Source organism: Stegostoma tigrinum, chromosome 11, assembly GCF_030684315.1.
Source record: "Stegostoma tigrinum isolate sSteTig4 chromosome 11, sSteTig4.hap1, whole genome shotgun sequence".
NCBI classification, from domain to species: Eukaryota; Metazoa; Chordata; class Chondrichthyes; order Orectolobiformes; family Stegostomatidae; genus Stegostoma; species Stegostoma tigrinum.
This window is the reverse complement of record NC_081364.1, coordinates 51,019,480-51,046,246: the sequence shown is the minus strand read 5'-3', so window position 1 is coordinate 51,046,246 and position 26,767 is coordinate 51,019,480. Positions and strand designations below refer to the sequence as shown.

At 39.0% G+C, this 26,767-nt stretch overlaps 1 protein-coding gene across 8 annotated transcripts in view; it reads right to left on the bottom strand.

Annotated features, from left to right (window-relative positions):
• fhit (fragile histidine triad diadenosine triphosphatase) overlaps positions 1-26,767 on the bottom strand; it is a 985,246-nt gene that overhangs the window by 235,787 nt on the left and 722,692 nt on the right. For all 8 annotated transcript variants that reach the window (XM_059649946.1, XM_048547336.2, XM_059649947.1 and 5 more), the window contains one exon: positions 23,594-23,662. In XM_059649946.1, the coding sequence (XP_059505929.1) occupies positions 23,594-23,662 (69 nt within the window). The remainder of the gene's footprint in view (positions 1-23,593; positions 23,663-26,767) is intronic.

Sequence of the window (26,767 nt, the reverse complement as noted above, 5' to 3'; positions counted from 1 at the left end):
GCTGTGTTCATCCAGCCTCACATTTTATTATCTTGGAATTCTCCAGCATCTGCAGTTCCCATTATCTCTGATATCATTCAAATACACTTTGTTTCGGATCCAAGTCTTTGCACATAACTCACAGCATGTTCAACACCATTTTACCCAAAACTCAAACTCATCACTGTTTCTGATCTCACTTCCTGCTTATCTAATCTCCAGAACCAAATGAGCAAAAAATTTCCTCCAATAACATTTTGTGAAGACAAAAGCCATTGCCTTTATTGTCCCATGTCACAAACAACATTCCCCCTCAGCTGCATGGCTACAGATGAGTACACTGAATTTCACTGCTTCCTGATCAGATACCAGCTCATTTATAAAATTTGTTTTCTTCTTTACAAATACTTCCAGGCCTTCTCTCATGGTGACCACACAATTCTCTATGATAGTTACGCTCCTCCATTTGTAGACTTTTGCACATTCAACACTTTACATGGTCCACCATCAGTGGTCAGGGTCCAAGCCTCTGGACTTCTGTCCTCTGCCTCTCTGGATCTCTTCCTCCTTTAAGACATGCTTTAAAATTTACCTGTTTCACCATGTTTGAGAAGGCAGTGGCCTAGCGGTATTATTGCTGGACTGTTAATCCAAAGACCCTGGTAACCTTCCGGGGGCCCTGTTTCAAATCTTGCCATGGCAGATGGTGGAACTTGACTTCAATAAAAATCTGGAATTAAGTATTTAATGATGACCATGAAATTGTTGCTGATTGCCAGGAAAAAACCTATCAGGTTCACTAATGTCCTTGAAGGAAGAAAAAGTGCCATCATTACATGGTCTGGCCCATATGTGATTCCAGACCCACAGCAATGTGGTTGCTCTTAACTGTTCTCTGGGATGGGTAATCAGGGATGCTGGCCGAACTAGTGATGCCCTCATCCCATGAATGAAAGAAAAAATGTTTTTTTGTCATTTGTGGCTCAGTGTTAAAACGTTGTCTCATAACATTACTGCAAAATGCCTTGAGGCATATAAAGAATCTTGAAGAATTTAAGAAGCTACATAAATACAAACTATTTTCGTTATGGCAGAAATAAAGCTCTTTGCTCGATTAAACAAAAGCACAAGGCTAGCCCTCTCCCTTCCAACTTTCAAAGCACCCAGAAGTGGCATGCATCTTCATTACCAGTGTAATTATTTAATGGTACGTTGGCCTCAATTGATCAAAATAATACATAAGGCTGACATGCCATTTGAAAACGTTTACTGATTTTCGATTACTGATTATTGTAATGGCCACAATACATTAAGGCTTGTTCAATGCACTTAAGTGTTATTTTTGCAATCTACTTCACTAAATACATTCGTTGCATAATGCACATACTGTATTAATGTGTAGAGTTGCATAATGCACATACTGTATTAATGTGTAGAGTTGAAAGACTAGACTGTTACAAAATAACAACTCATTAAAATATCAGTGCTGGCACAGATGGCAATCAACGGTAATTTTTCAACCATAATTTTCAAAATGCACTATGTTGCCACCCTTAACAGTAATTAACCTTTCAAAATCTCTTCTTGTCCTATTAATGAGTGCCTGACTTTGATAAGTATTTTCATTGTTTTTTTTTTGAAAAATAGATCAGCCTTGGTTTAATATTTTGCACCACAATTTAACATCACGTTTAGAAATGTGTCCAATAAGTCTGGACAGAATAGGATACTTTCAGCCAGTGCTCTTCATTTGAATATTTACACAAGAATAGTTATGATCATATAGCTATAGATTTCAAGAAATACATTACTTCAGAATGTGCCCCTTAAACAATTCTATTTTCCTTCTTCAGAAAATGTTAGCTTTTAAAATGCAAAAAGTAACGCTGCTGTCAAATTATCACTTCAGAAGACAGTGAAGAAGAAAGAGTAATAAATCTGAAGTGGATAACTGCTATCATTAAAGTAAAGATTGTTATAATGTCATGTTGCTACTGACAATGTAGCAGAAGCCAGTAATTGTTTTCTTGGAAATCTGTGTAGTCGTGCTTGTAGAAGAAACCTGGGTTTAGCACATTGTATGAGCTTGTGTTTTTTTAATTACATAGCCCTAATGAGCAACTTCTGCTTCTACTGAGCAATTTGGCTTCTTGAGACTAGTCAACATCAATGAATGTAAAGGGATGCACTCAGGAGGTGGACAGAGAAAACAAATTGACTTCTGATACATATAACAGCAGCCTGAGACCAGCCATTATGTTGCTGGAATTCAGTAAGTGCGTTATTGCTTCTTTGCTACACTGCACTTTAGAACAATTATGTAAGCATGCAAGATCTTACAATTTTTTTTATTTGCTTTTGTCAGACATCAGGATGCATTCGTCTAAAACTCTGTCACAGGCAGTTTCAATTGAAGAAGAACTAATATCAGTAGCATCCTATTATGTGAATGTCAATGTGTATTTTGTGCTTATTTTAAAATTTGGAGCGAGGCCATATAGGAACAAATTTTAAAAGCGCTTTTTCATGTAAAAGTGAGAAGAAATTTGGAGTACTCTTCTCTCGAAAGGTTATGGATGCTCAGACAATAGGAGTATTCAAAATGAAGTAAGAATATCAAAGGCTATAAACCAAAACAAGAGGAAAATGGAATTGAGAGGAAGATCTACCATGAGATAACTGAATAGCAAGCATGTGTAAGGGCTGAAGGGCTGACTCCTGTTCTTAATTTGGTTTTAAATCTTTAGTAGACAAGAATAAAAATAAGCCCCATTAAATGTCAGAAATAAAATCTAACAGAGACCAAACAATCCTTAATTGTAAAAGTACACTACATTTCCCATTAATTTATTTTGAAAATTGTTATGAAATCAATGCTAATTAGAGAATATAACAAATTTTAATTAGGTTTAAATGTCAATCCAGGTTTAAATCTAGATACTTACAACCAAACCATTACTCCCTACAAACTACAACTCACCAAACCAGACCAGCAGTAATCTTACTCAGAAAAATGGTAAGAAAATCCTGTCAGGAGTGTGACAGATAATTGATCCATGAGTGTCCTTTATCTGATGCCCCAAACGTGTAAATACCTTTCAGAGTTATAAGTTGTTATGACAGTAACAACATATATTCAAATACCATCTTTAATGTAATGAGACAGTGAAAGGTGGTTCTTAAGAGAATTATAAAACAAAGCATGACATTTAGCCCTATAAGAAGTACACCAACTGACGAAAAGCTTCTTCAAAGGGGTAAGTTGTAAGGATGGCATTGAAGCAGACAAGGTACGAAATATAAAGAGGATATTTGTGTATCGAAAAATAATTCATTTAAATTTTACCTCAGGAAAACTATGATCTGAATTCTAGGGATCGATTAGAATGTAGAAAGTCCATCAGCTTATTTGATCAACTTATCTTCTTTTAATGGCAGTAACTAGCAGTTACTTAAATGCATTAATTTCAGTAGAACTGTTGACCGTCCTTTGTATAAAGAAATGTTTTCAAACATCTGTCCAAATCTTGGCCTCACAGCTTGAAACTGTGATCTCTAATTATTTTTCCTACTATCTCTGAAGCTGATAGTTAAAGATGAGTCCGCTTGGCTTGTTGGAATTTCGGTCTGATTTGGGAGGCAAAATTGACAGCAGCTTCAGGAAGCTGATGCGAGTCAATCAAGTCGACGTAGATATGGCAACAGTCAGACAGAATTGCTAGAATAATATTAAATATATTTGTAAATGGTTATTATTTGCAAACTTTTGGGTTTTTTTAAAATCTATGATAAGCAGTACCCTTACAGTTGTCAAATACAAGTAGAATTATCTACTTATCTCCAAAGGTTAGGTGACAAATGGGGTTGAATTTTGTGATGACCTTAATGTTGAGTTTAAAAGTAGAAGCCTTGTAAAATGTCCTTTAATTGAATTTAACTGAGACTTAACAGAAGTCCAGCTCCCTTGTGTGTTCTTGTTTGGGGGCACTTGATAGTCCCAGCAGTGGTTATGGCTTGCACCTCAGGCTGCTGGGAATAGGGACCTGCCAGCCAATCAGGTTAGCTAGAGGCTCTCTGAGCTAAGACTGCCTTCGAAGACTGGGGGCAAAAGTCTTGTCATGAGCTCATTAACAGCCCTCCAATTGTAAGATGGCTGCAGGGCAACCAGCATTTTGCTGCACTGATTTGGTGGACCTTTTAGTTGGTGATTGCAAAGTTGAAAAATTACTCTTTATGTTTCTACTTTCTCTAATCAGCTTCGAGGTAAAGAAAAGTAGATAGTGGGTCTATCAATCCACAGAGAAAGAGTGAAGATTCTGGTACAGGCATGATAAATAAAATAAATAATTAAGAGAAACAAATAACAGCTGTGCCAGATTCGACCTGTCTTCGGAAATATTGTTGAATGTACAAGGATAACACATCAATAAAGTTACACGTATGAAGGAATGGGTGGAAAATGGCACTATTTCAACATTTGTTACAACTCATTTTCAAATTGGCAAAACTTGTGGGGAAACCTTTATTTCACACAAAACATCAACTGGATAGTGATGGGCACTGAGTGCCTATGGGTGTTGCCTGAAACCCAGCTCTTTGGCTCTGGCTTTCTACTTTGTAAAGAAACCGTTAACCTTTGTTTTAATAACTGCCATTGAAACATTCTTCATCCATAGAAATCCTTTTGAATTATATCTGCCTTCAAGCATGTTAGCAGACACCAACTGAATACTATTACTGCTGGCTATAGAGTCATAGAGCTGGACAGCTCGGAAGCAGACCCTTCAGTCCAACTCATCCCTGCCAACCAGATATCCTAAATTAGTCTAGTCCCATTTGCCAGCATTTGCTCTCTAAATTCTTACTATTCATGTTTCCATTCAGACGCCTCTTAAATGTGTAATTGTACCCATCTCTACCACTTCCTCTGGCAGCTCATTCCATACACGCACCACGCACTGCGTGAAAAAGTTGCCCCTCGGGTTCCTTTTAATTCTTTCACCTTAAACATATGCTCTCTAGTTTTGGGCTCCCTTACCCTGCGGAAGAAAAGATTTTACCTGTTCACCCAATCCATGACCTTCATGACATTATAAACCTCTGTATGGTCGCCTGTCAGCCTCTGACACTCCAGGGAAACAAAGGCCCAGCCTATTCAGCCTCTCTCCATTGCTCAAAACTCAGCAGTCCCACCAAAATCCTAATAAATCTTTTCTGGACGTTTTCAAAGTTTAACAACAACTTTCCTGCAGCAGGTAGACCAGAATTGAACACAGCATTCTAAAAGTGGCCAAACCAAAATCCTGTACAACTGCAATGTGACCTCCCAACTCCTATATTTAATCCAATGACAAATTAAGGCAAGCACGCTAAACACTTTCTTCATCTCCCTTTCTATCACAGAACGTAGAACACCACAGCACAGTACAGGCCCTTCGGCCCTCGTTGTTGCGCCGACCTATGAAACCAAACTGAAGCCCATCTAACCTACACTATTCCATTATCATCTATATGTTTATCCATTTAAATGCCCTTCAAGTTGGCGAGTCTACTACTGTTGCAGGCAGGACATTCCACGCCCTTACTACTCTCTGAGTAAAGAACCTACCTCTGACTTCTGTCCTCTATCTAACCCCCTTAGTTTAAGGCTATGTCCCCTCATGCTAGCCATCACCGTCTGAGGAAAAAGGCTCTCACTGTCCACCTTATCTAATCCTCTGAACATCTTGTATGTCTCTATGAAGTCACCTCTTAACCTTCTCTCTAACAAAAACAGCCTCAAGTCCCTCAGCCTTTCCTCATAAGTCCTTCCCTTCATACCAGGCAACATCCTGGTAAATTTCTTCTGCACCCTTTCCAATGCTTCCACATCCTTTCTATAATGTGGTGACCAGGACTGTACGCAATATCTGGATGTGAGTTTGCTCGCTGAGCTGGAAGGTTAGTTTTCAGACGTTTCGTCACCAATCTAGGTAACATCATCAGTGAGCCTCCGATGAAGCGCTGATGTTATGTCCCGCTTTCTATTTATCTGTTTAGATAAAAACAGATCTAAACAGATAAATAGAAAGCAGGACATAACACGAGTGCTTCATCGGAGGTTCACTGATGATGTTACCTAGAATGGTGACGAAACATCTGAAAACTAACCTTCCGGCTCAGCAAGCAAACTCACATCCAGAAACTCAACCTGAGCTACAAATCTTCTCAAAACTTGCTTGTACGCAATATTCCAAGTGCGGACGCACCCGAGTTTTCTACAGCTGCAACATGACCTCATGGCTCCGAAACTCAATTCCTCTCCCAATAAAACCTAACACACCATATGCCTTCTTAACAACCCCATCAACCTGAGTGGCAACTTTCAGGAATCAGTGACTCTACTTTCAGGGAACTATGAACTTGCACTTGCACTCCTAGATCTCTTTGTTTGGCGACACTTCCCTACTATTAACTGTACAGATTCTGCTCTGGTTTGCCTTACCAAAATACAATGCCTCTCATTTATCTAAATTAAACGCCATCTGCCACTCCTTTACCCACCGACCCACTGATCGATGTCCCATTGTACTTGAGATAATCTTCTTCACTGTCCGCAATACCACCTATTTTGTTATTATCTGTAAACTTACTAACCATACCTTTTATTTGGCATCCAAATCATTTATATAAATTACCAAAACCAGTGGACCCAGCACCAATCCTTGTGGCACATTATTGGTCACCGGCCTGCAGTCCGAAAAACAACCCTCACCATCAGCCTCTGTCTCCTACCTTCTAGCCATTTTTTTTTGGCCAATTGACGAGCTCCCCCTGAATTCGCTGTGATCTAACCTTGCTAACAGTCTATCATTGGAACCTTATCAAACACTCTGCTTAAGTCCATATAAATAACGTTGACTACTCTGCCTTCAATCTTATTTGTCAGTTCATCAAAAACTCAACCAAGCTAGTGAGACATGATTTCCCATGTATAAAGCCACGTTGGCTATCCCTCATCAGTCCTTGTATTTCCAAATGCATATAAATCCTGTCATTCAGAGATTCCTCCAACAACTTAGCCACCACTGACATCAAGCTCGTTGGTCTATAGTTCCCTGGCCTTTCCTTACCACCTTTCTTAATTAATGGCACCACATTAGCCAATTTCCAGTCCTCCAGCACCTCACCTGTGGCTATCGATGATATAAATTCCTCAGCAAGGGTCAGCTAATTTAGCGCAGTATACGGACAGATTATAATACATCAATACTTTTCGTCATTCAAGAGAAATCATGTCACTTGTGAGAAATGTTTCAAAACCTGCAGCCTCATTACTACTGTCTGGAATATTAATTGCAACATATTGTGAATTAAATGCAGCAGGGAATGTCATCTTTTGCACAAAAACAATTCTGAAGAAAGGTCATCAGATCTGAAACATTAACTCTGCTTCCTCCTCACAGATGCTGCCAGAGCTACTGAGTTTCTCCAGCCATTTGTTTTTGCTTTAAGATTTCCAGCATCCAAAATTTTCTGTTTTTTCAAAACCCCATCTTTCAGCTAAGTATTATTTGAAGGTGCAGTTAACCAGTCAAATTCTTAATAAAGCTTTTCATAAAATGTAATGGAAACTGCACAATATCAAAATGTTGCAAATCTGAAAAGCATTTTGCCAGATTAATACAGCTTTAAGTACTGTAGGACCTCATTTTGGTGAGGGTGAGTATTTAAATATAAAATAAAACTGGTGAAGTAAGTGGTCGTAAATTTGGCAAGCAATGGACTGAAGTTCAGGAATGTACTTTTTCCATAAGACTGTCAGAAATAGATTTAAAATGTGAAAATTAAGTCTTGAACCATGACTAATACCACCATCAACACCTCAGTTTTCATTTTATTGGAATAAAATGAGCATGAGAAAATGACTGATTCTACAATTATTGCAAAAACAAGAACTGCTTGAACAAACGTGGCTCTTTCATGGTTCTGCATCAGTGTCAAAAGTAATGAAGGATTCTAACATGATAAGACGCAACACAAATACAGGTGCTGAAGAAGCATCCAGCTACTTTTCAATTTAGACCCAGATTTAATTCAAAATTAATTTTAAGTTCCGCCTCCCCAGATTTGAGAATGGATAGTGAACTGCTGACATTTCAGCCATTTTTAATGGCAATGCATTGTGTAGTTATGATCTGCATAATATGTAATTTCATGAATCAGTATGCTCTGAATGCCAATTCTAACCATGTGGCTGAGTATCCCAACTAGTAATCATACTGAGATTTGAAAAACGGGTTGCCAGCTAGAATTTTTATATCATGGTTAGCATTTCCAGCAGTGATTAATTATCGCTGAAGTGATTCATTAGCTGTGTTGTGCGCTCTTCAAGAATGACAGCAGGTACTTGGCTACACCCATGTGATACAATGGTTGTGAAATTTAACAGTTTTAAATCCAAATTGCTGAGAGAAAACCAATTCTCATTCATCCACATTTTTATAAAACACATCGCCAGCCCCGATTTTAAACATGCCCGTCCTAACTCCTAGGTTTTATTTACATGGTCTCATTGGTAAGCCCTACCTGAAGTTGATTGTTAGGACTGTAATTTTGGGCACTGACCAAAAAGAACCCAAGGGTAAGATCTCAGAAATATGGGGTGTTGATGTTGAATGGACAGCTTTAAGTGTCCTGCTTGCGCCAAGATTAAAACATACCTGGATCTAACCTGTGATCAGAGATAATAGGAACTGCAGATGCTGGAGAATCCAAGATAATAAAGTGTGAAGCTGGATGAACACAGCAGGCCAAGCAGCATCTCAGGAGCACAAAAGCTGACGTTTCAGGCCTAGACCCTTCATCAGAGAGGGTTCTGGAATAAATAGGGAGAGAGGGGGAGGCAGACCGAAGATGGAGACAAAAAGAAGATAGGTGGAGAGGAGAGTATAGGTGGGGAGGCAGGGAGGGGATAGGTCAGTCCAGGGAAGACGGACAGATCAAGGAGGCGGGATGAGGTTAGTAGGTAGGAAATGGAGGTGCGGCTTGAAGTGGGAGGAAGGGATGGGTGAGAGGAAGAACATGTTAGGGAGGCGGAGACAGGCTGGGCTGGTTTTGGGATGCAGTGGGGCAAGGGGAGATTTTGAAGCTTGTGAAGTCCACATTGATACTGTTGGGCTGCAGGGTTCCCAAGCAGAATATGAGTTGCTGTGATCCGGCACCGTAGGCAGGTGCTGAGGAAGGGCTAGGCCAGCATTTAGTGTACATTCTCAGTTGCTCTGCAGATGTGGTGTTTTTGTTTTCTTCTTTATTCATTAATGGGATGAGGGCATCACTATTGTACCCGGTGTGGCTTCCTCTACATTGGAGAAACCAAGCGGAGGCTTGGGGACCGCTTTGCAGAAAACATCTGCTCGGTTCGCAATAAACAACTGCACTTCCCAGTTGCGAACCATTTCCACTCCCCCTCGCATTCCTCAGACGACATGTCCATCATGGGCCTCCTGCAGAGCCACAATGATGCCACCCAAAGGTTGCAGGAACAGCAACTCATATTCCGCTTGGGAACCCTGCAGCCCAATGGTATCAATGTGGACTTCACGAGCTTCAAAATCTCCCCTACCCCCATTGCATCCCAAAACCAGCCCAGCCTGTCTCCGCTTCCCTAACCTGTTTTTCCTCTCACCCATCCCTTCTTCCCACCTCAAGCCGCACCTCGATTTCCTACCTACTAACCTCATCCCACCTCCTTGACCTGTCCGTCTTCCCTGAACTGACCTATCCCCTCCCTACCTCCCCACCTATACTCTCCTCTCCACCTATCTTCTTTTCTCTCCATCTTTGGTCCGCCTCCCCCTCTCTCCCTATTTATTCCAGAACCCTCTCCCCATCCCCCTCTCTAATGAAGGGTCTAGGCCTGAAACATCAGCTTTTGTGCTCCTGAGATGCTGCTTGGCCTGCTGTGTTCATCCAGCTTCACACTTTGTTATCCTGGATCTAACCTGGTCTGGGTCCTGTTAATAGGACATTTTGCTACAACTTCTGCTATCTACATGATTCTCTGTTCAGTTCATGTTGGAGCCCTGAATTGCAAGTGCTCTCTGACTTTGGAACATAGATAAAATACTCAATGGATTGTAATGGAATTTGTTCCCATTATCATGAACTGACCAGATTAGAATGTTGGCCAGTGTAAATACATTGCAAAAGCTGCATTTGGCATAATTTAACTTCTGGTTTGCAACATTCATACGAGGTGTGTCGTCAAAATCAGGTCTTCCCAGGTAGCAGATTACCCAGGATTAATACCAGAATTAATGCATACTGAGAAATATAGAAGAATTGGGCTTCCAACAATTCTTTAAAACAGAATTTGAAAAACCTTTGAAAGATAAGTTAAAGTTGTAGTTGAAGGTTATTTTGTTATGATCTGTCGTTGGGAAACATATTCAATTGCAGCTTGTTTCTTCAACTTATAAAGCCAGAGTTTTATTTTGCTTTGACCATTTTTTTGCTGTTGCTTTAGTCAGCTCCAAGTGAAAAAATGTTTTCTTAACTGTTGAGTCATTCATTCTCATGTTTCCCTGAGGGGAAATCAGCTCTCACGAAAGGCTTTGACGTAGTTGACAATGTGTCATATCAAGTTTTTCCTCAACTAAAAATGCTCAGCCTCACGAAGGCTAATGGAAACTGCATCTCCTCCACTGCTTTCTAAGCAAGCTCCAAGCATGTAGGCCCACCATTCATTCTACTTGCACAGTGCTTCTCAAGGTTGTGATTTCTAAGAACTATAGAAATAATCTCTCAACCTTTGTGGAAATAAAACATTTGTGCGTTGTGTGTACATGATTAGCAGCAATTAGTATTAACTGGACAGTACATTCCTCTGTAGGTATGTATATGTATGCAAAATACAATATTTAAAACTGCTTTACAATGCACCAAACATTGTGTTATAAAGTGGAGGTTGAATCCCTCTGAGAACTAAAACTGAAATACCTAGAGGAGAACCTCGCCTTAGAATCTGTAAAAGCAGTGCAAAAAGTGGTGTAATCCACTCTTTAGCAACTTCTGGTCAAATAAAATAAATAAATAAAATAAATCCCTGACACTGACTTAAAAACAACAAAAAGCAATTTATTTATCTAACTCTAACAGTAAACAAATTAACTGAACTATTAACAAACCAAATAAATTCCTTCTAACTACTAACTATTCTAGAACAAGATTCTAATGGTATGCTGTTGCAATAAATATAAGTCCCACTTTTACAAAAAAAAGCATTTAGCCTCTTGAAATTACATCCAGGTTTTGTGTCTTCCGGTGTGTTTTGTGCCTTCTCCATCAATTCTTCCATCAGGAATATTAACTAGTTGTGCCAATGTAAACTTGGTTATTTAGATCAATAATTCACGAAGGAGTCTGCGAGAGCCAGCGATACTCTCTTGAGAGCTTAGGGCTGCTAGTTCTGGTGGAAGTAACTCTGTTATTTTTGTCCAACTGCCCGCTTCTTTTACACTCTTGATGCCATATTGATATTTCTTAAAATAGAATTGGTCCCATGTTGTGAAAACCATCAGATTTAAATTTTGTTTTTGGTATCTATGTGCCTGATTCAAATTGATTGGCTAAATTCGAAACTAGTTGTCTTGGCAAAAACCGCTGCTTGGCCTGTTAACTTTTAATACAAATGTTTCAATTTGGGTGTTCTCTGTGGACTTGCAAACTTTCAAGTTGCTGCTCACAGACATCCATTTTAAATATTTGAGTATTAAAGAAGCATATTGTCTTTTCAAGGGATCATGCAATACGTTCCCCCCAGAATTTTACAAAAACCAAACTCTAACTTCCTGCTTCCCAACCCACAAGTACTCCATGCAATTTCACAAAAATTGTCAGAAAACCTTGAAAAATGATTTCTAGAACTACCACTGTGTTTTGAAGCACTTTTTTTTCTTTGACATTGCTGGTGAACTATGTGGTATAGCTGTATTTTAAATCATGACAAGTTGATGCTCCATTACATTCCCATTACAACTGCTTTTTGAAGTAATAAAATGTAGTTCATAAGGTGATTGGTCTTCATATTGCACTCAATCCAACTTCATTGAGATAGGGAACTCGTTATAGTGAGGAGCAAAACAGAATCTGCCACCTTACATATTCCATTGAGATACCAGCCAACTCCACGCAGTCACAATCTAGTCTGTACTGGCATAGCCTAAAGATAAGGTTTACATGAAGAACCATCAACTTATTTTTAATTTAATAAAATCGGTACTTTGATCAACTCAAGAATTTGAGGATTTTGAAAAATAAATAATATGTTTAAAAGAAGTATTGTGAAGCTCAATGTTTTTCTTTGTTTTTAATTGTCTGATAACCGATTACCGGCACTCACCAGGGTATCAGACCTTTCAGCACCGATGATGCCATGTATGAAATCCTTTTTCTAGATCTCACTTCATTTTATGACAAATTGCTAACTCTCCAGATGCACTTCGAAATTATAATCTAGTTTGCATTTGCCAAAATTTATAAAATCTTGTACATTTATATTGAAATATATCAACATAAAATGATTGCCAACAAAATAGCAACCCACAGCAAGGAAGGGCTTCACATCTTGGGAAAGAAAATAGACTTTAAAGAATCCCAATTGTCAAGGTCTAATTGTATGTCTATATAAACTGACAGATTAAATTGCACTCTGGAGCCTAATTCTTAGCTTCAGCACCATTTTGCCCAGATAACTTGGTTTCTGGCTCTGTAGTCTAATGGTCGAAGCTGCCAAGAAGGGCAATCTAAATGATTAAAATAACCATTAACAAAACGGTTTTGTAATTAGCTTTATATTTTATAGTCCCTGCGTGCTCATGATCGATAGGACGATTTATTCATTAACAAACTATTTAACAAGCCTGGACATGAAAGAAGGTCTTATCTGGTAAAGCCTTCTTAAAGTCTCACACAATGAATCTTTCCCCAGTATCTTATTTCAGTTTACCTTCAAGCATCTTGTCAGAAGAACTCCATTTCGTTAACAGAGTTAATTTAATGGAGAATAGGTTAGGAGTTTTGCACTATTTCTCTGTTCTTTGTATCATTTGCAGCTAAGAGTATGTGATCTACTCCCAGGTTTAACCATTAACAGTATATAAGAGGGTGTTTCTTTCTTGCATTACATGAATAATTAACACACCATGTTTGGTACATTGCCTGAGCGGAAGTTATTTCTTAGTAATGTTAAGTTATCCATGTTTGGTCAAAGAATATGCTGTAACATAGAAATCACTGAAATACCATTCCGCAATTTGAGGGTTTAGTGCAAAATGGTCTACCTCAGTGCCAGCACAAAATCAAATGTACCAACCCTGATAAAATTACCTCTATGGATTACTCCTGAATCCGTATGCTTCACGTCAGCTGCATCTCATTACTTATGTGTTTTGTGGAACTTCAAAAAACTCTCAACATTTCTGGTACAGGCATTTTATTTTGAAACAAGCTTGCTGCCCTGTCAACTATTTTCAATGGGATAAAATTCGTGTTTTCATATAGGAGACAGAATAACTCAAAACCCATGCATTACATGGAAGGAACCATCACATAATGGGGCAGTCAGTACAATCTAGCAATGCTCAATGCTCATATTACTACAACAGATAAATGAAGATAGTGCTAATTTGGCTAAACCAACAATATGGCACTGCTGGCGTTCAACAGGTGCCTTGATCTATCAGTCAGGGCTAAACTCCTGCTGCTAAAGCCCAGGCAATTAGAGAATCAAGATTACAAATAGTATTAGCTGGGTGGACCAGCTGTATGCTCAGTTCACTCCGAAGTAGAGAACCTAAAATATAGCTGCTGCTTTTTAATCCAAATATACATTCTATACTGGATCTTTTCTCTTCATTTGAAAAAAATACAAGTCTAAATTCTTAGGGCAGTAAGCTGATTTAGTCCTGTTTTCAATACAGGGTCACAAATAGCAGTCAACTTGGTTCGGCTGAGGAAATATTCAGGCAAGCGTTGTGATATCACTTCACTTAAATAAGTGTAGCACTCAGGTGAGCACAACCCACGCTGCTTGTGAACTGAATGCTTGACAGGGAGCCCAACGGTGTGTGCAGTTAACATGTGTTCCAGTTAAATGAGGCTTCTTAAAGAGATGCCGCACTGATCATAAGTAAGCTGCTGCTTGTTGACTCCTTCTGCATTTAAAAACTATTAAAAAAGAATGGTCTTCAAATGGAGAATAGGAAAGAGAGGGGGCTTCCAGGTTCGTCAATATTCACTGAATACCCTAGGTGAAGGCAGCAAAAGAAAGGATATGTTTTCACAGGGATCAGGAGGCCCTCAAGGAACAACCTCAGAGAGAATGAGGAGGTGGTGATAGATGGGGATGTCAATTCTATCAGTCTAGCTCTGAGGATCTGGCCGCGGTAACACCACGCTCATGACTTCATGTGAGTGGTCAAGGAATGTACTGTCACAAAGTCTCCTACTACTCACTCCACCAACCGCTCTTGCTGCTCTATTAACAACATGCTCATCACTCACTTATCATTAAACCCTCGCAGACACGTCTCAGCTCTAGTAGATCCTGCACCTCACCCTCACATACGCAACAATGGTATCTGTCTCACATCTATCTCTTGTTGTTTCATCAAACTTCCAACTATTCAGCCATGCCAGACATCGGACTAACGTCCTTTCCTTTCTCTTGCAGGAAAAGGTGGCTGTTAATAGCAGGGAGCAGAGGTGAACTGGAAGTGAACATGCAAACCTTCTTGCTCCCTCTGAGGATGTTCCTTGATGGCCTCCTGATCCCTGTGAAAGTATAACATTCCTTCTGCTGCTGATCTCTTGGACTAAGGTATTCAGCTAATATTGATAAACCTGGGAACTCCCTCTCTTTCCTATTCTCCATTTGAAATGCTTTCTTTTTAAGAGCCAAGTTCTGCAGAAACAGTCAGCAAGCAGCAACTTTTCTTTGCAGCACCTCTTTAAAAAGCACAGACATCATCTTAAAGACACACATATGTTCACTGATAGGCTTCCATCTATCTTGCAGGTCAAGTGGCACTCAACTACAGGGAACAGAGTAGACCTAGTAAGTCAGACATATGATTTTTAAACCTACAGACACCTTTCTGCACAGTCTCCATGAGTTCGAGGAAATGTCTTCCTTTTTGTCAGTCCACAATCTAAAAATAACAGAAATAAAGATATGTGGTCCGCATAGCATGGTGTTGAACTTTCCCAGCAATTATGCATGGATCTTACAACCGTGTTCTCCCGTTTATACCCATAAGCAAAATAATAGGATTATTTGGTTCATTGGATGATCATCTGGCTTTTTGTCTATAACTAAAATGCAATTTGAGTACAGATGTTTCAATTCAACAGGTATTTACACAAATTATGCAAGATATTTTATGCATTTAACACTAAAGAGTTTTACTTGCTGGATAAATCCTATAATTAGCTTCTATCGCATTCCAAATTTCTCCACAAAAGCAAAGGACGAGAACTGGTCGTTCCTCACAAATCCAGTCAAGTATCAATCTTGGTTAAGGTATCCACCCAAATTACCCTTTCTCTTGTCAGTGAGATATTTCCTGTATTCACCATATCTCACTCCACATCACTGAGAAGAAAACACTTGCTTCTGAAGGTCATGCAGTTTCCTGCGGTTAAGACCCTTTGTTCTGTTTGAAATAGCCCTTTTCAGCTCATATATCTTAAATCACAAGTTCTCCTGCTGAATGGGTGGCTATTTTTATTCTTTGTTGCGGTATTTTCGCTATCACTTGATGAAATATATGGTAAATAGCATCAAAGTTGTTCATTTTCTGAAGCCACCCAACTGAACATGATGCAGAGTTTTGTTGGCAGCATTATTCTTACATCAGCAATGAATATTATGCCTTTGTATCACTGTAATATCTTGGGCAGATTTAGCACCACCGGCAGCAACTTTTAAAAGTCAGCCACTGAACCTGGTTAGTGCTATTGCCTACTGGCCTATAACTCAAAATCATAATCATTTTTATCACACTGACAGCACATTTTTCAAACAGCACTTGTTTTTTATCCAAGTTTCAATGCTTCCTGTTCACAGCCCTGTCATTAAGCAGTTTGCATTATCCTGCACGGCTGCCTGTGTGATTATAAATCATGAAAGAAAAACTTTCAGAACACAAGTATTTTGTTACAATCTGGTAGAAATGATACTATGTAATCAATGTTCTGTGCACCCATCCTGCAACTGCAAACCACTCATCAACTGCAAATTTTAAAATGAAATATCCTTGTTAAAAATCACAGGATTAACACATGGTATTCTATCAGTTTCATATGCTGATTACATCTAACGAGAAAAGCCTGGCAATGCAGTAATTGATTCAGGTACTTGCAATGGTAATAAAAACCACAAGGGCACAATCTGAGTGTTTTACAATTCAGCAAAAGTTGAACATGGAGTAATTCTCTGGAGTAATTTACTGCCATTGCTTTGTTCATTATAGCAATATACGTTATTTGATTCAATTATTTATTATTTTAAAATGAAATTTTTCATAAAGACGCATGCATAACACTGATTATGTTAGCAGCAGTTACAAGTAGGTTAAAAAAGTAATAAATTTGTTCGTGATGTTCCTGCATGATTATGCTTTCTCAACTATTGATCACTGTGATATTAACAGCATTACATTTTGTTTCTAACTAGCCTCCTTACCTCAAACATAAATGATGCCATTTCAAGTCGAGAAAACGTTCATTTCCACGTATTCTCAAGCTTCATATCATCAGAATTTCCCATTTAATTGTTCTCACAGATATGAACAATATTATGAACAGTATCCTTATGAATCTAACTTCTGCATCTCTACCACTGTACCCACCACTATGGCCCAGTGCATTTCCACTGGGCCCTGTATTTCCTCTATCTTGTATACTTGGAAGCTTTTTACAATTCAGTGGAACATCCCACAAGATATATTTACTATCAAAGTTTAAAAAAACTCAGATAAGTTCCCATGATATGCCTCTGTACAATTACACAAAATATAGACGAATGCAGAAAGATTAGAAGGCCAACCACATCTGACACCCATGAATTTCCTCAGTAATAGGTTTCTAACATGAGTGGGGAAGTTTCTTGAAAATCTTGGAAAAGTAAAAAGAAGCAGGTTAGTTGTTTTCCAACTGAGCTTTTGGAGGAGTAAGACTTGAGTGGAAACAGATATTGTTTCCAGACTAGAGAAACAGACTAAAAGAATTTGAAAGATCCATCAAGAATCTGGATAGCAGGGAAACTGGCCTGAGAATAACTAGGTAAAACTGAGTTGTGAGTCATAGCTTAACACTCCTTGCATCATTGATCCACTCATACTGAAGTGAAACAGACAACAGGAAATCCCAATGCATTAATGCTAAGGTCTAAGAAGAGGCCACTTGGAAGAGTTTTGCTTTATTATGTTTTTCACTAATCAATGAGTTCTAACTCCAGAACTCTTTCAACCTCAGTTTCAGTGCAAACTGTCAGCACTAATTTGTTTAACTCTCAAGAGATAATAGGAACTACAGATGCTGGAGAATCCGAGTTAACAAGGTATGGAGCTGGATGAAAACAGCAGGCCGAGCAGGAAAACTAACTCTCAATCTGCTTTCGGAGGCTAAATTCACAAAGATGTGGAGGTGTTGGTGTTGGATTGGAAAATACAAGTTCAGAAGTCAATTAAGAAAGACATACTAAACATTTCTTTTGAAATAATTCAATCCATAAGGAAAGGTTTGCATACTTTAACATGGTTCTTCTTTGACCTTTGGTGATGAATTTTGGTCAGCCATTATCCTAGTTAGCATATATGATGGAAAAATATTTATTCCTGTAAATGTTCCATCTCTTTAACATCAGTCAGATTTTTTGTTAAGATAGAAGAAGTTATTACTTTCATTATAGCTAAATAATTCCCTGGAGGTAAATCAACTCTAACCGTGGCTAATTTTTTTTATAGCTAATATGACTCTTGTTCTGGACAACAAGAGGCATTCTATATTCTACTTGGTACAACAGAGCCTGGTTTTTTTATTCTCCAATTATCCTGTGTTTAACACTTCAGCTTTCAGTGCACTGTTTAAAGGAAAACAATATCTTTCTCCAGCAAAAGAGTTTGAGTAGCTCCTGTGTCTCTTAATAGTTACATGTTTAGTAACATAATTTGAAGAAAAATGATTTAACAGTCCTTTCAATAAACACATCTCTATACTTCTCATCTAACTTGTTCACCTTTCCTGCACTTGCAGCAGTGGTTTCACAGTTGTGTTTAAAACTACAACTTGTTCCTTAGTATTTTCTTTTGTGAGTACCTCTTTTGGATTTACCCTTATGAATCCCAATAAAGCCCATGGGTTTCCCAAGCAGCTTCCAGCATTGAAACAAAGGTATTTCACTTTATTCAAATAGAAACACTTAATTTTCAATTTTCAGTTCCACGCTCAGCTTCTTCTTTTCTGGTTTAAGGAAGCCTGCTTATCTTGCAGTTACTATCCTCTGGTTTTCCAATAATTAATGAGTTTCTACATTGTTCCGAAAGAATAATTTCTCTGAGACCATCATACATAGGCACTTACTCCTAACAACCATTATCGCTGATCAAAATGACTTTGATTTCCACTTTCAAATTCAGGATAGATATCCCCAGGCTACGTCTTTATATTTTGAAGGGTTTGCCACTGTGCTTTAGGAACTAACACACACACACACACACACACACACACACACACACAGAGAATAGTCTTTTTGTTAAAGAGCATCATAATCCACAGAAACCTCCTGTGACAGTAATGCATAAATTTCATGTGATGTATCAATCAACTTGCTCTGTGTGAGCAGTACCCAGAGTTCCTTCAGCCACTTAATTTGTTTCACTGTTTTCCAAAAATGACAAAGCATGATTCCATATTCTTCTCCTCAAAGTTTGGTAGGGCTTGCACAAATTTAAATGTTTCTGTAGCAGACGTGATTGTGATAAGGACTTTTCACATAATGAACTTTTCTACAGCTGAGATAGCAAGGTTTCAAGCTGGATGAACACAGCAGGCCAAGCAGCATCAGAGAAGCAGGAAAGCTGATGTTACAGATCTGAACCCTTCTTCAGAAAATGGCCATATGACCGTGATTTTCTGAAGAAGAGTCCAGACCTAAAACGTCAGCTTTCCTGTTCCTCTGATGCTGCTTGGCCTGCTGTGTTCATCCAGCTCTTACACCTTGTTATCATAGATTCTCCAGGATCAGCAGTTCCCACTATCTCTTCTACAGCTGACTTCTCTTTTTAAACTTGCATACTCCTGAGCTGGCATTCTTTTCTCAATTCCCCCTCTTTGTCCTTTTCTGTCTTGAATCACTAGCTCCAGACGTTTAAATGCTCTCTCTTGACTTTTCTCCTGTCTCTGAAGTTCAAGTTAAGGTATTTTAAGCTCCATTTCCCTTTTCATTTCAAACGGCTTTAATTCTATCTCATGCTCAACCTTCTTCAGTTATAATTATGTTCTCATGAACTCAAGTGACTCACCTCTCCCCCTTGCATTTCCACCAATCTAGACAATATTTTGACAATATTTCAATTACCCTGCCTCTTGTTTCTAGCAACCAATTCTATCAGCTTATCTTTTGTGAAGTTTTGTAAATCCATCAGTGTTAAATCTTCCAACTGCACTATAGTTTTAGATGCTGTCAAGACCACCCTACACTATGTCAAAGAAGATTTCTATTCTTTGATCCTTTGCTGATTCCCTTGTTCCACATACAATCTTATTATCTGTGCTCAAAGATTCCAGATGAGCCCCATACTCCTGTCACAACACAATTGAAAGGAACTTGCCAATAATCAAATCCCACTACTCTACAAGCTGGTCACCAATTAAACCACCAAGATGATCAATTTACCTAACAGACCTGTAATTCAGAATAAAACCAATTGACACCAAACTACATCATTGATAATAAAACAAATGTTATTATTGTAAACTCATTTACTCTAAAAGAAGTACAAGAAATTTACTATTACGTAAGTGAGTTATCCCTCTTTAAAACCCTAAATGCAAATATATTTACTCACGAATAAGATAGACAAAAAGAAGACAGTTGGCACAAACATAATGCATGGAAACACAGAAACGGTAAAAACAAATTCTGTGAGTTCAAGTGTTCTGGTTACAAGAATGGAGAGTTAATTCTTACTGCCTTTCGGATTTTAGTAATGTGTACATAATGTTGCTTGCAAAGCAATGGCCAATCTTTAATTGAATAGCTGTGCAGGTGGATTGACATATTTTCTTGTATCAGAAATCTTTTTTTGGCGTCTCTAGGTTTTGCTTTTGACTTTTCACTCACAGAGAAAAATTGACTGAAATGTTTCCTGCTGGCAGGCTTCCAGGCGCATTGCACCCTCAAGTCTGTAACAAATTGCAGCTGGACTAATCCAAATGCTGTTTTAAGGCACCCTTTCCCCAACTCAAGACTCTTCATGCCAGTCTGACTCAAAGTATCCACGAAACTAATCCAAAAAATAACTCAAGTTAGAAATTTACGGGCCTGAATGATGTGTACTATAGTGAGATTGGTGTTGGAATCTTGTGAGAAGCCCAGCCAGGCCTATCTCGCCATCAATTCACTACATCATTTACGCATTACCTAAGCGGCAAGGTGCGTTTATTGATAGGCAGCAGCAAGCTACCAATTAAGAGGATTATACCTCGTTAAGCGGCTTATTAATGCCGCAACACACCTCAATTTATTCAGTTTCCTCTTACCAAACGTACCTAACAAGCTAGATATTGACCAAATCAGTGTCAACTCATAACCCCTAACCACTGCCCTTTAGCCTTCCCTCTCCATTGTAAGTTCCTTACTATTCAGCACAGGCATAACTCAGGAGATAGGCTGAGAGGATATAAAGTTAGAATTTATTGGAGATGTCACTATTAAAAGAAAACTAAATGATGCAAATGAACCAATACATTGAAACTGCTTCAACTAATCTCTTACGAAAACAAACATTTTACAAAATACTTAATCCTTAAGTGCTTAGTCTCTTTTACAGATAAATATTTCCTTTCAATTAGCATTTGGAACTGTACGTCAGCAGGAAGTTCATTCTGAAAATGGTAGTTTTAAAATCTCCTGCATCTATCATGAATCCATAAACACTCAAGCACATGGGGGATATCTAGCTCTTTTAGTTAAAGTCCTACACTGTAGACTGCATTATATTGAGACTAATACACGGATGCATTAAACATACAGGCTTGACGCTTGTTACTCCTGAACACTTATTGACGGTCAGCACCTACTGACACTTTGAGACTCATCTTGACAGATCCAACAGTTCCAATGCATTTATGGATCTTTTACATGCAATCCTCCCCACAATTAACTGTCCCAAAGGGCAGCTGATTCCACCCACTTAAAGGAACCCTTACTCTCACCTCTAAAGGTTACATGACCACCAAACCACCCTTCCCTCCAAGGGTCCCTGTCCTTGCCCAACAGTATTTTATGTTTGTATGCTACTGCATGGTGAGGCACCAAATCTTTTACCAATAATCTGATCAGGCTCAAATCTTAAAAGTAGTCAGTTATGGGAATGTTTTCAGTTTAAATGCTTTAACCTACTTCAAACTAACCAATGAGACTTCAAAGGATAATTAGGAACACTGTCCATCAATATTCAAGCCAGTCCTGAGTGCATCAAACTGTTTGGAACACTTCAAAAGGAAACTATTCAGAGAAGTTAAGATAACAAAGTGTGGAGCTGGATGAACACAGCAGGCCAAGCAGCATCTCAGGAGCACAAAAACTGATGTTTCGGGCCTAGACCCTTCATCAGAGAGAGCAGTTCAGAGAAGTTATATTTGTTTTAAAGACCAATCTAATTCTGAAGTACAGTCAAATTATAGTAAATACATATTACAGTAGATTTTGATTTTGTGTGATGAGTAAAATTGGTAGGAACAAATCAGCAGCCTAATTTATATCTCCCACAATTTTTAGGCCCACTGGCTCCTCTGGAGATAAAAGTTGGGAGAGACATAAAATCAAGCTGGCACCTGTTTTACACAATCACAAAAAGTCAAGATCGACCTCAATCAGTTTGCCTAGAAATGGTTTGCATTTAAATGAAAATAGTGCCTGAACCAACATTTCAAACAACCTTATATAAAAACAAGTGCTTTGAAAACAATGGAATCATTCAATACAATATTCATGTAATATTGGAGAGTGCTGTCACTAGCAATCCCAACTTCAGCAGTAGCTCTATGATACAGGCGAGGTGGTACTTCTGCTCAGAATAACATTTCACAAGAACATGTACAACACAATGTGACTTTACTTCTGAATAACCTTCAAATACGTCTGTAAGAAGATTGAAAGTACTTATTTTGTTAAATACTAAAGTTAAGGTATCTCATGACATTCCTGAAACAGAAGTTTACACTTAACTGTTATTTTTCAATCACCAATCCTACTTAGTGGAACTGATATAATTCACTCAGATTAGTCAAGAAGCTATGATTTCTGTATACAATAAGTATATGTTACCTGTGGGTGAACATAAAAAGGTAGAAAATGATTTTATTTAGCATACTGTTTTATTCCCCAGAATAGAATCCTAGATTAAGAGTCTGTAATTTTGCAAATTGAATGGTTCTCTATTATGACAGGGGTGGGGGGGTGGTGGGATTATCTGCGCTGCTTAAACAGATATATGTCAAGCTACAAATTAGATACTTCAATGCCTGAAATCAAAGCTATGTGGCCTATGTTTTCTTGGAAGAGGTTAAATGCTGACATTGGGACCACAGTGGCAGCCTTCCAGGGAACTATTCCTTTCTTTGACAGCTGCCAGGCCAGCTGTCCAAATGATGGTGGGCAGGTGTCCTAAGCTGCCAACTCAGTTAGAAACTACCAATCAATAGCACCTCTGAAAGAGGTAGTGGCTGCTGAGATGAGGTCGTCATCTAAAGGTGCCCTCGCAAGGGAGAAAGACACTTCATTCTTCTGTCTTGGTGCAGCTACTATTGCTGTCAGCAGACCTCATCTTGGGGCTAATGGCACTGGATATTGAGAAGACTAGAATAAGGAGCAGAAGTAGGCTATCTGGGCCATCAAGTCCTCTCCACCATTGAGTGAGATCACGGCTGATATGGTAATGCTCAGCTTCACTTTCTTACATTCTCCTCATAAGCCGAGATACAGGCAAAGATTAGGAATCTGTCTGTCTATCTCAGCCTTGGATATCTAAAGTAGTCAGTCTCAACAGGCCTCTCAGGTAAAGAATTTCACAGATTCACTGCCGCATCCCTGGGTTTGAGATGCCACAGGGAGCTGCCTCCATACAGTTGCTGGCTTTCCACTGCAGAATGGGACAAATCTGCCACTGGTAAAATGCAGGCCACCTGTGAAGGTGAAACTAATTGAGCCTATAATTAGTGAATTTGTTTGCCTGGCTTCTAGCCTACCTCCTGCGGGGATGAGTTTGCAGCTAGGTCAAACAATATGATGGTTTTAAATGAACAGCATTTCAATACTTTCAGTTCAAGATTTACTTTTAAAAATTACCTCTTCGTAGACATTATCATTTCTTGAAAAATCTCCTTTCTTTCTTGGAAGAACGTGAACATGCACATGCTGGAGGAAAAGAGAGAAAAACATTCATCATTTGACGCATCATCTAGGGAAAACATTTCACAGAATAAATACAAAAGGTCACAGATAAATTGTTTCTAAACCCTGGTGTTAATAGAAGGTAAATTTGCTTTGGAGATTGAATTTTCAATGCTCAACATTTTTGACACAGCTCATCAGCTGATAGATGTAAAGGCAGTGGGAACAGAAGGCAGAATGATAATTTAAATACATCTTCCTTTTTAGGCGAGAGATATTGTCAACAGTTGTATGAATTCTTCTTCCAAAAGGAATGGTCTTATGTGTTTTATCTTGTGGCTGTCAAGGCTAGCAAACACACTACACATGCTTCAACCAAATATCTTTGCCTCAAGATCTAATGGGAGTAGTTCTTAGTTAAGTAAAGAGGAACAGCCTTCAGTCAGGGTGTACTCGCACAGTCAGTCAAGGGTAGCATCTGACCTCAGTACAGGGGTTTGGACATGATCATTTAAATGCTTGGGGTGTTCAGGATTAGGGCTCCATGCCACTATAGTCCAGGTGTCCTGCAGGTCCAGTGCAACTAGTTCAGGGATCAGTAGTAAGTTATTCAGGGAGTTGCACAGACATCATTCAGGGTCTAATTCGCTCATTAGTCAAGGTTATCTTTCCAAGTTTGTCAGGGAGTGGGCAATAATCCATCTAATGGGGCTGTTCATTGAACATCAAAGAGGGTTATCAGGTGCTACTGCGGCAGTCGTAAAGTGAGCAAGACAATTTTGAGAATTGGGGGCAACAAGTTGGGAGGTAAAAGGGATAATAATTCTGAGAAGGAGGCCAAGTCAACTCATTTGAGTAAAATATTATCAAGCATGGTGGCTTAAGGGGTACTGTTGGATAGGAGGTTGTCAACATTCACCGACCAACTTCAGTGGATGGATGTATAGAATTATATTTGGCATGACTAAGCTGCATGCCTGAGGGTGAGGGTGTAAGGTGGGGAGATGAAGAGTTAAATTTTAAAAAAGTTATGTGGAAACATCTGGAAGGTCAAAGCCAACAAGGTTGAGTAGGAAGGCAAGGTAGAACGGTACATGAAGATTTGGGAGGTCCTCCAGATTGAGAGGCTGAGCCTGCCACTCATATTGTAAAATGCTACCTATGTTCCTATCAACCTTATCCAAATAATAACGGCTCAATCAAAATAGAAAATGGCTGCCAACACACCTGAAGTAGGCAGAGTAAATGTTTTCCTGTCTCTGCAGAAGCAGATTCTAGTTTTGTGCAATTTGAAGCCCTTATGGTGGTGAGGCAGATTGGCCATGCTAGAGAAAAAGACATCTATTGTCACATGATTCTGGAACTGAAGCCATGCATCGACCAACTGTGCCAACCAAAAATCCTGACCTCAAGCAGTCTTGACCATATCATGCAACATCACAAATCAATCCCACAATTAGCCGTGAAGCACATATAAAATGATTGAGGTTGTAAGCTTTCATCTCAGTTGCAGAAATCACATGCATAGTATGTATATGTATGCATAGGATGCTGAAGCGACTCACTTCACCCCTTGGGCCATGAAATGTCCACACCATTATCCAGTATGCAATACCATCTTTCTTGGTTACTGTGGGGGTTGGGAGTAGGGTGAGAGGCTCTCATTTTTGCTGCGACTCCTACAAGCTGCTACTGCATGTGCACCGAAAGGTTTGACTGGCGCACATCTGAATCAGGCTAATGGTGTGCACTGTTCACGTGTTGGCACCCCACTGGCCTCCTACCAGCTGACCTCCATTTCCCATTTTTTTGTAGGATGCTGTTCAAATATTATTTGAATTTGGTGCAACAGATTGATAATAATATTCCTGAAAGCTGTTTTGTTTCCAATACTGCCTATGTAGACCCTTTGGAAACATCCCCAGAAACTGCAGTTGTTACTTTGGCCACTAAACTTGGAGCATCCACATGAATGGATGAGAAAAACATGAGTCTGGAAGTCCAGGACCAGCATCGACTTCTAGTGGATGTGGAACAGCTGCTTAATGCAGGGTTGGGGCCAAAGATGCCTTAATGATGCTGTGAAAATGCAAGGCAGCTTCAGTCTTTTGGCTCCCACAGAATGCCATGCAGAATACAGAAAGACAGTGGCACAATACTTACTTTGGAAGCAGTGTTCTGAATGCCATATCATGATGTTCAGAATATCTACAATGCAACAGTGTTTTCTACTGGGGCCAACAAGAACCCTAAGATGTCTCCTCCCCATCAGATTTCCATGTAGTTCATAACTAGATATCCATTACAGTACTGTGTAGACAAAGGACACTGTTGAATTCTGATCTGAATAACTAGAGAATGCACCAAGGCTATATGATTGATGATGAGGATTTGTGAGAACTGCAGCTTCATACTGAAGAAAAACATGAAGACATTTTTCAGACGAACATCATCTTCAGCATCCTAGACATAGCAGTGTCAGCCACAAGTAATGCAGGCAGAACCTCTTTGTGAAACTCATTGAATCTGTGAGGTTCTTTCATTGACTGTAAATATTTTGGTGCTACAGAGGCCAGCATTCCCTGTGCAATGCCGAATGCAAGTGCAGTTGACTGGTTTAATCTTTCATTGCATTTCCTATTATTTAACACAATTTTAGTCAGTAAACACCTCGAAGCCTTCACAATATCCACTGTTCTCTCACTGAATCATGAGAAAGTTTCAGGCTATTAATGCTGCCATTGAAAGGACAGCCATTAATAGAACGTTGTGTAATACAAAAGATGATTTTTGCCTGGACCTTCATTTTTGTAGTTGCAAGCTAAAATAACATTTGTTCACACAGACAATGATGAAAAGAGAACATATTTTTACAAATGCGATAACATGCTCACAATAAAGTTGCCATCTTTCTTTAAAGTAACACCACCTGGAAGCAGTGGCAGAGGTGTGCCATTCAAGTTGCAGGCAATCTCCACAACAATGACAGCAAAGATTTTGGCAGCCATAAATACTTACGCCTCTGGCTAAAAACAAATTGTCACAGGAGACACAATATTATTGGTTAATCTGCAGTGCACAGATGTATCAAAATATCACAGAAGCACTGCTCACCAGGGTAAACAGCTA